Below are 15844 nucleotides of genomic sequence, written 5' to 3'. Positions count from 1 at the left end.
GGGACAAATTACGTCCAAAACCCTCGGCGTTGCCTCGGATTTTGATCTGCATTTTCGGTCGACCCGAGCAGTCTTGATTTTACAACCAAGGACCTCCAGCTCGGCATTAATTCCTTAACCCAAAGTGCACCACTCTTGCAAGGTGATGTCGGTATTTGCCACCACGTTTTAGGACATTATTACACCGTATTACACATGGCGATTGTCAGGAAATTATTCGTCAATTGTCCCAAAATGAATAATTGGAGTTTTGCTACGATCTGTGCTCCCTTTTAGATAACATAGTCAGCGGATGGGAGTGCAAAGTGCAAGGATCAATGAAAAAGCAGGACTACGTGCATTTTTTAGCAATAGCCGTTTTCAGTCATTCATGTTTTGCATTTTTCTCAAGAAACTTAAGACATCCACACAGGTCTCGAAGAGACTCCAAGAAACTATTCATAAACCGGAGGCGAACTTGTGAAGTTATGACTCCTGATGATTCTTACCCGTCTTATTACGGGACCTGGGTGCCTTCCTTCTCCTTCTTCTACCATAATCCAGTCCCTTCATGAACTATTCACCACAAGTATGTTTTAAGCCCTTAATTACTGACCCCTGATTCAGTTGCAGGGCTGGAGCTAGACTTTCTTACTCAAAAGATAAACTAAAGTCTTGACAAAATCTCAGGAATCCTGTAACAGATTTCAAAATTCAGAGTTTTAAAAGGGAGGGTCATGGGCCAAGTTTTATGCCTCGAAAGACACTTTAGGGGGTTATCTCGAGCCTTGCAGTGGCCGCCTACGTGCACATAAAACAAAAAGAAATAAACAATAAAACAGTGCTGAGTGTCATTTCATTTTATGTTTTCGTTTACACTCATAAATATTTATAAAATATTAAATGAAATCATGCATCAGTCGGATTAGGGACAAATATCGGTTCAAGTTAACGTTTTGCCTCTATTTTAGACAACATATCGGTTCAAACTATCGCTTTCCTACTATTTTAGGAAAAAGATCAGTTCAAGCACTCGCATTTTTACTATGTTAGACAAAAGATCAGTTCACTCTCTTGCTTGGTGGATTTTATAACCCCGTTTGTGGAATGGACCTGGTTCAATTTGTACATAAATGGCAAAAAATATGCTACTCTTCACATGTAAAATAAGGAGTCTTCGAGAGTAATAACGTTTGCGAAAGGGAGCACCTTTTTGTGTATACAATAGAACCTCCCTTAGTTTTGGTCCGAAATTGGGTGTTTCCATTCAATTTGACATCACTAATCGACAGCAAATTAAAACAAATCAACAATCAATGATTGATAATTGAATCTTCGAAATGTTTATTTTTAATACCCGGCAGGGCAGCCAAATTTCCTGTGATCGACGTAAGCGTGTAGTTTTCCGTCTTGTGCCAGGATCCCGTGGAATCCTGACGGTATGTAACAGTAGAAATAGATCTGGTGTCCCTTCTTCTCCAGCAGATTTAGGATCTCCTGCAAGGTAGAACAAGTTGACAATATTAAAATGTGAAGATGGTGACGACTGAGGATTATTTTTATGACCGTCAAAAAATACAACAGTCGAAAGAAGACATCATCCAGCACAAAACACCAAGCACCCCTCCGCCTGGCGATATGGTATTCTCAGACCTCCACCCATTATTTTGAAATAGGAGAAGAGGAAGAAGAAGAAGAAGAAGAAGAAGAAGAAGAAGAAGAAGACGACATGAAAATAGTAGTCGTATATGCGCCGGAGCTCAGGAAGAAAACGCCCATACTAGTACCTTATTCTTGAAGTCTGGGTTAACAAGAGTGTTCTGGTTAAGTGGCAGGTTTAAGTTATACAACCTAGGATCGTCAATGGATTCTTTCAGTGTCTTTTTGAAGATAAAAATGTTGGCCAGGACCTGTAAGAATATGTGGGAACATTAGGAAAGGTCCATGCTTTCTCACCGATGTCTCTCAGCCTTGACTGCCGAATTCGCTCTCCCGTCTAATCTAAATTTATGATTTTGTGTATTTCTGATTCCCTCCAGGGATTCGCTGTGTACTCTTCAAATCAATAAGAAAAAAATAACTAGTTTATAGTATTTTTTCCTATTCCGGTAGTTCCTGTTGCACCGACTGTGAAATTAGTTGTTTAACTATCGAAATAGCAATTTTTTACCACGGCTTCTTTTTACTGATTAATGGTTAGTTTAAGGCACTGATACTGAACTGGAGGTATTGGTTGTCTCACCCAAACCGCGAGGGTGTTTTGGTGAGACAATCAATACTGACAGTGAGGTATCAATATGCTATTCTGAAACATCTCATATTAAACAGCGAATAATGTGGTTTGAAATGCCTTGACAGCTTCAATATTTTGCGCCGACCCAAGCGGTTTTGGTTGCCCAACGCTGTCCGCTGAATTCAAAACGAGGCTTCGTTTGCGCATAGTGCATTAGCGCTGAAAAGTACGGTTTATTCTTAACCCGGGCGTTTTGGAATTCGCTTCTTTTTTACTAATTTCACAGATATAGCAATTGAAACTATCAGATTAGTTGTTTATCAATAACTTTTAAGAGTGCGTTTCGTGCACCATCTCCTTGCAGGTGTGACTGGGATGATTAAGACCCAGTTGTTGTAGTCCACAGCAATGACAGCCTAATTGATTATCCTTGGGGGGCCTCTTGAGCGCTTCTGTAGACGCTCTTTCAAAGCGAAAAATTATAACTTTTAAACATGGTTCATGTACATGTAAGCTTACATACCTGCGCGATCGTTGTTGTGATGCGATGAGCCCCCGACGATCCGCCCGCAAACTTGACGTCCCCATTCTCGTCGACCATCACGAAGGGACTGGTGTGGGTCATTATTCGCTTCCCAGGGACGGGGAAAAGCTGAACCATTTTGCCTACTGGTGTAACGCCAGGGTATGTGAAGTCAGACATCAGGTCGTTGTAGATGATGCCGCTTCGGCTACCAACCACCTTTGAACCCATGCTTGAAGATAAAACATATAACATAAATCAGCAAATGCACAACTTAAGTAGAAATTCTGCATTACTAATGCGTCTGTCAATTCGCAATTTGCAACTGAATTATAAACGTTCGGATTGAGTGACGAAATGTATTGATTCAACTGCGAAGAAGTATGATTATTTGTCCTACATGTAAATTGTTAGTTGATGAATTGCTTCCTAGGTGGTAGGACTGAATGAAGCATGTTCTTCCACCTAGGAGTGAAATGATGAACTTACTCTAACGATCAAACTTAGTATAGCCGATAAACGTGCAACTATTGTTCTTCGAATGTGATAATCATGTGATGTGATCACCTCATTTATCATGGTAAGAGCATGGATGATCAGTGAGCGGTGGTTGACGCGGCTTTCGCTGTTAAACGTTCGTTCACAAAAAAGCATCCTCCCACCCGATGGGCTTGGTCATCGGTGCTAGCCACGCGCTGGTCCGAGCTGTTCATTTCCCATTCCCAAGGACCGAACCGTGACTGCACGTGATGTCCATTACACGGGGTGCTTGCTCTTCCAGTAACTTACTGCAAATTAATTGAGCTGGTAACGGACGCTACGTTCCCCTCTTCGTCCACGATCGTCACTTGAGAGGTTCCAAGCTTATTTCCTTCATCAATCATGATGTCCTCGTAATGTTGTGCGTCTCTGTATGTTCTGCTGTCGTCAATCTTAGCGCGCAATGCATCAGCATATTCCTGTGTCAATAATTTGGTTAAATTCTAAAACAGAAAATTTATGATCATACATGTAGTTCACAGAGAGTGGTTTTAGAGTTATCGTGGGCAAGGTGGCTATTGTTTTAAGGCAATGTTTTAAGCCACATTCCACATACGAACCATATCTCACATCCCTTTTTGGTCTCATTTATTTACTTTATATGTTTTAATGAGGTTTGCAGTGATAAACGTGGCTCGTAGTAGCGATTAAGTGATTAATAAAATATGTTTTGAAAAATTGAACTTTGATTTTGAAGATATGAATTTTCTTGACTTCAAAACTAAATGCAGGCAAACTTCGAATACAAATTACGATGTTAAGTTCAAACAATGTTTTCCCCAGAATAGATGGTTCTCAGTCGAAGGTTTTACCAAGATTGTAACAACGTAAAAATTAATGATTCAAGTGTTGCGAGGTGGTTGTTGAAATATGTTTTGCGAATTTCAGGTAAGCCTACGGTTTCATACAGTTGCAATGAACTGTTCAATACGGCGTCCTTCATATCTGTGGTGAAGGAATGCGCCAGCTGGAAGCCATTTTCCGTATGAAAAACAAACACAGGCCACCCCATGCCCAAGTTGCTCCGTCAATACTGACAAATGCACTGTCATCTTCGAGAACAAAGAACAGGGACACACCTTTATGCTATTTGGATAAAAGTCCGGGTCAGCCAGATATTTCCTTGTCTTATATACGAATTTTCCTGCTTCTACGAATCTGTGATAAAACAAGGCAGCCTGCTCGGGTCCTTCTTCGAGGTCCTTCTTTGTCATGTGAAAACCTGGCAAAAGAAGCGAGCATTTAAACGAAAGCAATCACGAGTCCATGCACTCTTAAATTAAAGGTTGTCGAGCTCCTGAAAAACGTCGATGAAAAATTATCTCGCAAAGAATCCATTTTTGACCCAACCGGTCATTGAAAACCTTTTGAAAACGTTTTGATGACGAGGCAAATTGAACGGTCATGAATGAAATGAAGCAGGACCGATGTCTGAAAGAGAGTCACTACACTAAAACCTATTCAGTCAAAGCAAGGCGCAATGCACATGTCTTATACTCATGAGAATTAAGTAAATTGCGACTAAGGTGTTTCGGTGTTTTGACTTTGGAATTAGTGCTTGGTTTCTCTGTTCATGAGTCAGATTGACTTGGCTCCTTTCGGAGGGATGCAGAAAATGAAAATATGCACACCTACCTTCAAGAATGCGGAAAAAGAGTGGTATCAGACCACTGTAAGAGGGCGGTGGAAGCGTGTAGTATCGATGACCACTAACATAGTCGGCTATTGCATCCCGCCACCTGGCGGAATAGTTGGAAAGGTCCTTCGAAGTGAAACGTCCTCCTTTAAAGCAGATGAAGTAAATATTACTTTGTATTATCGCCGATCAGCGTGGGGACTGGCGATGTCTTAATTGACAGGGGATGACCAACAAGGACAAGAGCAAGTGGGCGCTTTTTGTGAAAATCTACATTGTATGTTTTTAGAAAAGATGCCTCGCAAATCGAGCGACCGCGGATACCACTTAGCCATGAGGGGCGCAGTCAATTCTGCGGGTATGAAGGGTGACGCACCCCGAACTCACAAAACGGGCAAAAGTATAGAATAAATGTACATTTAGGTATTGAAAAAACCCTCTGAATAAATCCGTTCTTACTTAGCTCCTTTACGATATCCCTGGCTATCTTGCCCTTGTAGAAATCAACTCCACCGAACTGAGCAAGTCGTCTGTAAGTCTTAGCGAGCTTTGGATAGAACACGATGTCTCCTTCCTCTTTGGGTGCTCCTGTCGATTCGTCAAGGTACAATGCTCTGAAATGGTAGTTTAAACACAACATTTCTTTAGGAATCGGCCAAAGCTGAGAACGTTTGGGAGCCACTTTACCAACTTAAATTGATATTAAAACCATTTCTCAGGTTGGATACCACTTCGTTTAATCAAAAACAGCCTGTTACGGTTTCACGGTTTTCACTTTTTAACTGAATTTTCCTTTTCTAACAATTGACGCCAATCTTCAAAACATTGCGCGCGACTAGGGCAGCAATACTGGACGTGGCACTTGTCATTTTAATCCAAACCACTTTGGTTGAATATGTGCGGATCTTGACTCTCTGAGTGGAAATCATGCTTTAAAAAAACCCAGTGCTGCTGTTTATAGATAAGCTACGCTGCAAAGCCAGCGTGGCTAAAAATGGCTAGTCAAATTTGGTCGTCAAAACGAAGGTACTCATATTTTTGCGTTTCATGTGTTTTCCCGTCACTTTTACAGCGGGTTTGTTTCATTCTGTTACAATGGACATCTGGACAAGTTAAATCAGTGCCGAGTCAAACACACCTCAGTGATGGATTTGTTTTTACATCCTCAATCATAGTCTCGTTGACAAAGTCCGGATAGACGAGGGCATCTGCCGTAGAGAAATCAAGGGGGACACCTTCCTCCATCATCTTGATGCTTGGTTCAAATAACTCGGCCCAGGGAAGGCGGCCGAATCGATTGTGTGCTGCCTGTAAGGCAGCCATCGCCCCTGGAACTGCTATCGAAGGGAGTCCTGGAAAGGTAGGTAATTGTGATTGTATTCAGCACGGAGTTTAAAGAAGATGACTGTTTTAACAACGGTGCGCTTTTAGTAATTGGTACGAAGAGGGAGTTTTTCATTTATAAGACAGATTTCGTACATCCCATAGCAAAACCTCCCTCTAACGAAACGAACCATCAAAACCTAGTTACGAGTCGTATTGTTGCCGATTTTCGAATGTGGCGGCTGTGCAGGACCTTAGGCATGCTGTAAAACGGAGGTCACGCCTCATGTGAGGATACTGCAATATCATGATCATTTCTTAAAGAGAAGAGCAGGCGTTTGGGTTCCATTTCAAAAGTCGGGTCGGGTCTTCGGAATAAACTCGAAAGAAAAAAGGAACGATTTTTTACTCCGTAACAGAGCTGGCAGGAACTTTGCTATCAACAGACCACAAATCTGAAGGTAGGGGAAGGAGGGGTTGTCAAAAGGTTACCTTTTGCTTGATTCTCTTTGTCAGCATATTGCTCTAAATCTGCAGCTGCTGCCGGCGCTGTCGTGAGGCCATCTATTGGAAAGGACTGTTTCTTCTTCCTTTGGAGGAGAAAAAATATATGTGTAGGCATTTATAAAGTACTGCATTCGCCAACTTTTGCAGACTGCAGGAATGTATTTATAGGTTTTGGCCAGTTCTAGCATACCGACACCTCTCAAAATAGGTTAATCCTCAGCCTCCGTGTTAATCTTGAGTTATCAACACATGCAATCGCCGGCAGAAGTTGTTTCACAGGGGCTACTGAGTCTCCTGGGCGTTCATCAGCGTCTGCTATGTACTTGGGCGACCTTGATATTGTTAAACAATTAAAGGATTACTACAGTCCCACCTTAAAGGGGCAATACCACACAGACAAAATGACACATTCTCCCCGGGTCTTTTTGCGCTTTTACCTGGGTCTAACCACCATCTCTTCAAAACCCGCGAAGTAAAATCTACTTCAATAGACAGGGCGGAAGATGGCTTCTGCCACTTGCCCTTCAAAATCACCTCCCCACCGATGACTTATTTTCTACTAAGTATTTCTCCCCGAGGGCGCGGTGAGCGGGCCAGTACAACGGTAGCGAGCCAAGAGAGGAGGAGGGAGTGAGAAAGGTTCAAAATGAATGACTGGCATGATCAATTCGGCCTGCTACCTGATCCAGTGAGTAGGCCGAGTATTAATCTTTACCTGTCGTAGATGTTCATGAGAAGGCCGCCTCCGATTCCGGACGCCTCCGGATTCTGCACCCCGACACACAATAGAACGGCTACGGCGGCATCAACTGCATGACCACCTTTCTTCAATATGTCCCTGAAAAAAGAAAATTATTTTATCTGAGTTAAAACAGTAAGTGCCCAGAGAATCGACAACCTTTCTCGTCGCTCAAAGTCATCACCAGACATGCTTCAACCAGATTAATATCGATTTATACTGAAAGACTCTACTTCAAGCATCACACACAGGTGGCGCCAGCATCCAACTGCAACATGACATATGAACTGATGAACCGATGAAAGACAATGGACAGCTGCTGTAAGATCAAATGATTAGCAGTATGCAATTCTTTCCAGTCTCGATCCACCTACCGACCAACTTTCGAACAAGCTGTACTCTCGCAGGCGACCGCGGCTTTTGAGTACACCATCTCTTTGCCAATACAGTCTTGAAAGTTCCTGGGCCGCTTGAACGCGTATGTAAAATTTCCGCATTCTTCCATTGGCTTGGTTCCAAAGACAAACGTATTTCCTGGTGATGAGATCATTGAACCATGGGAGTCCATCACCATAGCGAGCAGGATGAAACCCCAGAGCACGACCATGTACATCACGTGGGCGGGGCGCGAGCAGTCGACACCGGTTTTGCTGAAACACAAGGAAAATAAGGTTAGGGCAAGAAAAAGCGTTGACCGTTGTATGAAACACTAGCACGTGTAATAAAATCTACATGTATATGATAACATCCATTTGGAAATTCTACTCCGTTCCTGAAGAGAATCGACTAGAACTTTAGTCCAATTCGCCATTGATGACGTCATTTGCATCAAAAACTCTTTTTTTGAGCTCGATTCGAAAAACTTCTGAAAAAATTCTATCATGAAAAAGATCAAGATAAAAATCCCTGCATCAGCTGTATATTGATGTAAAGGGAAATGTACATGTTCACGGAACTAAAAAATTCAGTAGAGATTTTGTTTGTCAAGTTTCTCTACTGGAGAGATAAGAAACAAACTTAAGCTGCTCGTCGTTCATTTAGTAGTGACTGACAGGCAATAGAAATGCGCAAATGTGAACCGAGTGAAATTGAGAAAATATATTAAATAAAGAAAGGAGCCAGCAAAAGTTTTATCAAAACCTACCTTCGGATCATTTTGAAGTCCACTCGGTTTCGCAATAAAGTGAGTTCTACGGAAGATGTCCTTTCGCATAAAAATCACGACTCAACTGATGGCACTAACTTCTTTTTTGACCTCCTTTTAATACTTGGGACATCAGGTCAGGTATCAGCCAATCGCTCTTTGGAGTGCAGCTGCATGCACACAGCATTCAATATCCACAAAACACCTGTTTTATGGTCACTGTCCTGATGGTAATGCAGGTGCTTTGACCTCTTAATAATCACCACCTGGTTTTACTAATTAAACATAAACAAAAGATGAAAAGGCGAGATATACTGTGATTTGGAATACTGCGGGTTGAGTACGGCACGTCAACGAAGGTCATTACAGACGACGATAGACAATATAAGCGCAATTCTCCTGAGAGATCATATCAAGATACTATAAACACTGCAAATATTGGATGGAGAAAATTCAATACAATACTGGAACGAAAAATGACAAAAGGCTTGTTAAGGGAGCTGCTTTGGGGAGTGACGAACCTTACCAAGATTGAACCACTCATCTAGGAATCCACCGAGTACAGACTTAAGCCTAAAGTGTACTCTTGTACTCATCCCTACTCGAATAAGACAAGGTTATTTAGAATGTGCCTTTTGAAAGCAAAACTAGACAGACATGCTTATCCTTACAAGGACCGCGCCTGAAGGAATTATATACCCAAGTCCACGCTGTAATATAAACTTTGTGTATGCTACTGGGAACTAAAGACAAGTACAGCTAGTTTCAACTCATGCTGTACATGAAATATTATACTAAGATACATAATATGCACTGTTAAACTACGTCTCCTTTCTCTTTCGAACTAAACGTTTATTCAATCCTATATACCACACCCACACTCTCGGGGACTAACTCTCACACTCTCGAGCTTTCTAAACGTCCTTCCTTTCACCCCTGAACCCTCATCATCAGGTAGTTCACTCAGATATCCCTTCCCTTTTTAGCTCACCTGTCAGGTGAGCTAATACGATACCGCGGCGTCTGGCGTCCGTCGTCGTCCGTCGTCGTCGTCGTCGTCGTCGTCGTCCGTCGTTAACTTTTGACAAAATCGTGGCACGTTTCTTAACCGCTCATACTTGGTGTGTGGGTACCCCTAGGCAAGACCTTCCTTCAGAATGAAAATCAGCGCAATTTGACTGCTGGTCTGCCATATAGGGGGTGCTCTTTGAAAACCTATTTTTGTCATTTTGAAGCTTATGGTTAAAACTAGAGCGATGAAAATTTTATGGTGGGTGTATCTAATAAAGGTACATCACATATCACACGGGTTTTTGATTTGACCTTCATTTCAAGGTCACAGAGGTAGAACTCTAAAATTTCTTTGATCATGGCACGTTTTTTTGCTATTGGTCATAGACTCTCTAAATTTGATATGTAGACACCTATTGGGCATCTCTACATGTTGACACAGATTTAGGTCAGTGTGACCTACTATTCAGGTATAAGTAGGTCAAGGTTATAAAAGCCCATTTTCTTTATTCCAGCAGATTGAAGTTTGAAATGAAGTTTTAGAGGTTGGCCTGATATGGAGGTTTCGATATTAAATAGATTAATTTCGTTTCATATCACTAGGTGGCGTTATTGTGCAAAAATGTCAGTTGGCACATTGCCAGCAGTTTTGAATTTCGCGGTTCGAGGCAATCCGTCGGGGTATCCCAGATGCGCAGTGTTGTACTGCGCCACTAGATCTGCATACTACAAGTATGGAAGACAGCCATTTTATGAATTTGAAGCGAGACGAAGAAGGAATTAAATCACCTTGAATCAATGCTAAAACTTAATCATCCGCTCTTCGGATGAGGTCGTATGTGTTGATTACATTCTTGTGATTGGTTTGAGATTATTAGTTTGTCCTCATTGCCGGTTGTTTTAGAAAATTTTGACTGTGATTGGAAGGTAAAATGAGAAACTTGTCACACTGTTCTTCGGCTTGGAATGGGGATAGTCAATGCAGAGCCTGTTGGTACAAGCTGCCTTGCGAATCGGGGTGGCGTAATAATACTGTGAAAGAACAATAAAATGATGAATTGTAGCAGTGTGTGTCAGAAAGTATGTGATTTCCATTGCATTTGACGATCCCAAAGTTTCAAAAGTATGGCAAAATGGCGGCTGGCGTCATTGGAGATTAGCGTCAAGCCGGAACCTTTTGTTACAATGTAGGCTTTTAAACACAAGTTAATGGTTTATAATCACCCAGACGCTACTCATTAGGTAAACCTCTACTAAAAACACTTGCTTTAATTTTTGTAAACATGTCACGAGTGCTTAAAAAGAACCATTTTTGTGATCGTTTTTCGTCGCTGTAGAAATGTACACAGTCAGAGTCAGTCAGTGTGTCAACACAACAACGGTGTTAGTATACACATGAATCCATGATACACGGAGACACGAATTTAAACATTTGCCTGTTGGGTCGGAAGGAGTTCACCGTTACCGATCACTGCCCCAAGAAAGGTCATGTGAGCTGGTTGACTAAAGTAGATGATGATAATGATGAAAGTGTAGCGCAGCAGTGTCATCAGTGCTTTTATAGTTAGGCCTAGGCTATGGATTCATAAGTAAATGTCACTGACTGCCCTTTTGGGTCGCTGTGCAAAAACTGTTGGGCCGATTTCTTCAAAGTTTGGTTTTTCTTGAATCTAATTTCGGCACAATTTCCAGGTTAGAGATTTGCAAATTATAAAGAAAAAAATTGTCAACTTTGGAGCCCTTTGGGCGGGTTGGCCATTTTGGGGGAATCTGGAGGGCCCGATTTTTTTGATGGATAGTTCTAAATGAAACTTGGCAGCTTTAAAGATACACACGAAAAAAAATTAACCTGAACATTTCAGCAAAATGCATCTAGAAATAAGCAGTACAGAGGAGAACATGTCAAAATCAATACACTACGTCAATGTACACCAATACATACAAAAAAATTATTTCGTAACCATGGTTACTGAAATATGAAAATCCTCTTGGGTCCCGAAATTAGATTCAAGAAAAACCAAACTTTGAAGAAATCAGCCCAGTAGTTTTTGCGCAGCGGCCCAAAAGGCCAGTGACATTTACTTATGTATCCGACTATAGGGCTGTCTTGTAACTATGTTATTGTCTCAAAAATGAATACAAACTGCTACCTAGTTACTCAGTACATCATATTCTATACTGTGCATTCCTTGCTTCAATTGTTCTTGTATCATATTTTTCAACATTTCTCTCTAATCGCAAGCCGAGGATAAATACTCCTTTCAAGATAGCGTATTCACACGCAATTCCACAGGTACATCCCATTCATTTGAAATTTCGGCCAATGACAGCAGGTTTTACAAAATGTAAATGCGCTGTTAATTTTCAATAGTCACTGAATAGCTAAGACACATGTAAACCCGTCTTAATTGGCCAGAAAACATCTCTCAGCTTCTCCCACAAATAACGATTCACTTATTCCAACGTCAGTAACATGTGCACGCGGAAAACAATACGACTAACTCCACTTTTTCAAGACAAACCACACCATCCCACAACTATTGCTTGATTAACCCCTAACATTGACAAGTTCTTCCTCATACTCTCCCTTTCATATCGACAGGTGAGCACAATGGCCCATTCGTATATGCAACCGGTAGCTGTTTGGATACCTGAGCGCGCCTCGCCTGGTCAGTGGTTGGAAGTTTACATAACTCTATACCAGCACGTTGGAACCAATTCAACTAGCCTGGAGAAAGGGTTTTTTACCACCCAGACAAAGGAGGCGACAATATAGCGTGTAACTAAGAAAGTCAGAGTCTGACTATAAAGAGCTCCTAGATTAGCCACCATATCATGTGATGGTGATGCAATCCTTACACAACTTCTGAGCGAGCGATAGTGTTGTTGAATTGACATCGCCTGTTATAACTTACTGTTAAACTACATTATTGTTAGCCATGAAAAATCAGAAGTCCCAGAAGTCCCAAAGGACCCAGAACCGACCCATTTTTCTCAATAGTAGACTTCGGTTCTCACTGCCTCACTCAGCCTGCCGTACTCATATACACCTGGGCCATGCGGGTGTTACACATTCCCCAGTTGCGAACAAAGAACGGTAGACGTCGCTCCTGAAGAAAATTGTAATGAAGTTTTTCCGTTGCAAAGTGTCAACAATGGCCACATTTTTACAAATCCCCTCTCGGAAAAATCTACAGGAGGTCGTACAAAAATGATTCATGATTCAAGACCGCACGGTGAAGCAGAGGTGGCGCCGTTTTTTATTCTTCCACTTGATTTACCATAGAAATGCCTCAGCCTCACCCAATAATTTCGGAGTGCATTTTAGGGTTTTTGTTACCCGGATTATCAATAAAAATCTGGGCGTTTCCTGATTTCTCGTGGCGGCCACCTATCACATTTTTACAGTATATCGGTCTAAAAATATGATCAGATATAATTGAACTGTCTGTGGTTGTTGCAGTTTCACCATAAGGCCTCCAGAACCACAGGTGGTGGAATCCGCTGGAACTTTGTGTCCTTATTCATCCCTAATGGAGTAACCAGTAACCTATCTTCACTTTGGAAATGTCGTTCAAGTCTTTTTTCAAAATAACCTGTCCACGAATGTTACGCCATCTTTTATTGGCTAATCCGCTGCCTCGCCACCTGAACGCGGTTGTCACCGCAACTGTGATTGGTTGCCTTGGCACCGGACAGGTAATAACACCGAATGAGTAGAGCTGTGGTGTTATAGCCAGCCGCGGATACAGAGCGAGCAGAGGATACCCTTGTTTTCTAATTCACACACAAATCAAAATGAAGACGTCGATCTTTCTTGGGCTTTTCATCCTAACAGGTAGGGAGAATTTATGATTATGTTAGATAACCTTTGTTGTCTTTTGTATGAAACTGTTGGTGTTCTTTTAAAACTTTCAGGAAAAAATCAATCGACCATTTAAAGTGACATCAATGACTGAATCAATGAATGTTAATTTGTTAATTACTGAAAGCCAGTATTTACCTATTTCTGAAAGCAATTGGCCAGGACAAACCGAAATAGAACACCCTGATTGGCTCATTGCTAATGAATACACCGGGGACGCAGATTTTGACACTTTTGATTTGATGATACAGCTTGAATGAATACTGCCTGATTTATGTTTCGAAATCTTACATATGATCACGCGAAGCCCGATTTAGCCGCTTTAGCGCCAGCATCAGTGGGTTTTCTTCTGCAATCATTACTTAACTCTTCTGCAACCCTGCCGCCGGTGTAGCACATGCGCTACCTGAGGCCTACTTTTTGTCATCACCCAAATTGATTACACGAAAGCAAATAATTTAGAGCATTGTTAATACCTAATGGTAATTGATTGCTAGTAAATGCTCATATTTTTACGATTTTTAACTTGTTATTTCAATGAGGATACTAGTTTAGAAACGTTATTGAGTTAACATAATTGTATGAGGGACAGGGTCAAGTAGTCTGCGTTGATGCCGAGCCAAAAAAGACATCGGTGCAGACCAAAATAATGCAGAAAGGTGCTTTCCAAAACAGCCCTCAATTTACCACGCTATAGTCTCGATTGTTAGAAAATTCACCAATAGGTTCTGCGTGAACATTATAGGCTCCGATCCTCCCATCACAACTATTTTAGTGAGGGACCGGTTCCAGTATTCTGCACTGAAAAGTCGGAAATGACATTGATGGAGCCTAGTGCTTCCAGAACAGCTCTTAATCCGCCCATTAGTCAGCCATAGTTAGGATTGTTGGTTCGGAGATTGGCGCGGAGGAAAATAGGACTTACTTTGATCTACCGCTTTCTCTAACGAGAGATAATCTGCTAAATGTGAATCTGGAATATAAGTAGTGTTTAGGAATCTTGACGTACCAGAGGAAAAGTAGGTTACTAAAAGCAAATTTCTGGCGTCGAAACGATGCATGTATCTAGTATTAACAATAAAGCTTTTTCAGCTTCTGAAAAACCGTTTAGGGTTCTTCAGCCAACTCAAATAATAGCCCTCCCTAGTGGTTTTTCAGAGAAGTGACAAGCCCCAAAGGCTTTTGCCTGAAACATCTCTACGGAGTGCTTATTTGTCCAGCCTGAAACCCTAAAAGCTTTTCCAAAAGCTCAAAAACCTTCATATCTCTTCGTCGAAGTGACCAATCCTCTAATATAGCCAATCTGAGACATTTTGGTTTCATCTGGTTCCACCACCTGTATAATCTGCACCCGCAATCAAAACCGCCTTTAATCAATAGTAATTAATGTATAGATTCCCATCTATCGCCTGGAGACGTACGGTGGTAGAAGCTTCCTTGTCCAAGTGGCAAGGCTTTGGAATGAGCTGGGTGTTGTCATTCAAAATGCTAAGACTTTTGCTATTTTCTGCGCAGGCGGCAATAATGCTATATTGTTCTCTGAAAACCGAGATGGTGCAGACTGGTTTATGTAGTGGTTTTCTCAGATTTAAGCTCACATGAACTTGTCAATATCGTCTCAGTCGTCATTTTGTCGAAAAGTCACTTCGATAAAATTAGGTCCTTTATAGTTCCTTTGATAGAACTTATTATAAAGTAACGATGGTATCAACGAAATGTTGTTAAACCGACGGATAAATGCGAAGTGAATGGCCTCCATTATGTTATATTGATAGACGTACGACTTATAAAAACAACAAGTTTAATCGCGCCTGCCTTATTTTATCAGTCTGGTTTATTTTTCCTCGGGGTATTTCTTCAGGTACATTTTCCATTACATTTTGCGATTTAAGCTGGTTTTTCTAAGATTGACCGACATAGCCGGATTATGCCCCTTCGAGGGTCCAGAAGCTTTCTATATTTCAATGTTGGAATTGTGAAATTAAAAATAGACAGGTTTCACAACCCCTACGAACGTCGAAGTAAGTACTATGGTCTGTCATGTCATCACGTCATAGTCTTTATGCTGACTCATCTAGGCGTCTCAAAAATCATCCTAGCTCCATACTTAGTTTTTCGAGGAAAAGAGAAAATCTAAAAAAAGCTCGCCGGTAAAGTACATAGTTACAAAGTTACAAAGTTACGAAGTTACAATACTTCATACTTCGTCGTTTGAAGCCATCAGGCAGGTTTCGCAACCCCTACGAACGACGAAGTACGAACGACGAAAGTCTGTAGTGTCATCAAGCCATGGGCTAATTCATTTACGCGACACTCGTAAATCATCTTCTTTGTTAATTTGTAC

General features: G+C 41.4%; 1 protein-coding gene across 1 annotated transcript; it reads right to left on the bottom strand.

The window, feature by feature from the left end:
• Window positions 1-867: 867 nt before the first annotated feature.
• Window positions 868-8854, bottom strand: LOC135499758 (glutathione hydrolase 1 proenzyme-like). The gene is made up of 12 exons (XM_064790705.1): window positions 8625-8854; window positions 7855-8130; window positions 7457-7579; window positions 6727-6824; window positions 6050-6263; window positions 5371-5525; window positions 4911-5057; window positions 4355-4497; window positions 3525-3718; window positions 2736-2967; window positions 1767-1889; window positions 868-1476 (listed from the first exon to the last, which is right to left on the bottom strand). The coding sequence occupies exons 1-12, from the start codon at window positions 8633-8635 to the stop codon at window positions 1330-1332; spliced, it is 1863 nt and encodes a 620-aa protein (XP_064646775.1). The 5' UTR covers window positions 8636-8854; the 3' UTR covers window positions 868-1329.
• Between the last annotated feature and the right edge of the window lie 6990 nt (window positions 8855-15844).

Source organism: Lineus longissimus, chromosome 15 (assembly GCF_910592395.1).
Source record: "Lineus longissimus chromosome 15, tnLinLong1.2, whole genome shotgun sequence".
Taxonomy (NCBI): Eukaryota; Metazoa; Nemertea; class Pilidiophora; order Heteronemertea; family Lineidae; genus Lineus; species Lineus longissimus.
Note: the sequence above shows the minus strand (reverse complement) of the source record. Positions and strands in the feature narration are given on the sequence as shown.

Excerpts from the sequence above, each read along its gene's own strand:
- LOC135499758 (XM_064790705.1), bottom strand. Across the intron at positions 5,526-6,049 it reads AAAACAAATCCATCACTGAG|AGCATTGTACCTTGACGAAT; the intron begins GTGTGTTTGACT and ends CTACCATTTCAG. Across the intron at positions 2,968-3,524 it reads ACCAGCTCAATTAATTTGCA|CATGGGTTCAAAGGTGGTTG; the intron begins GTAAGTTACTGG and ends TTTATCTTCAAG.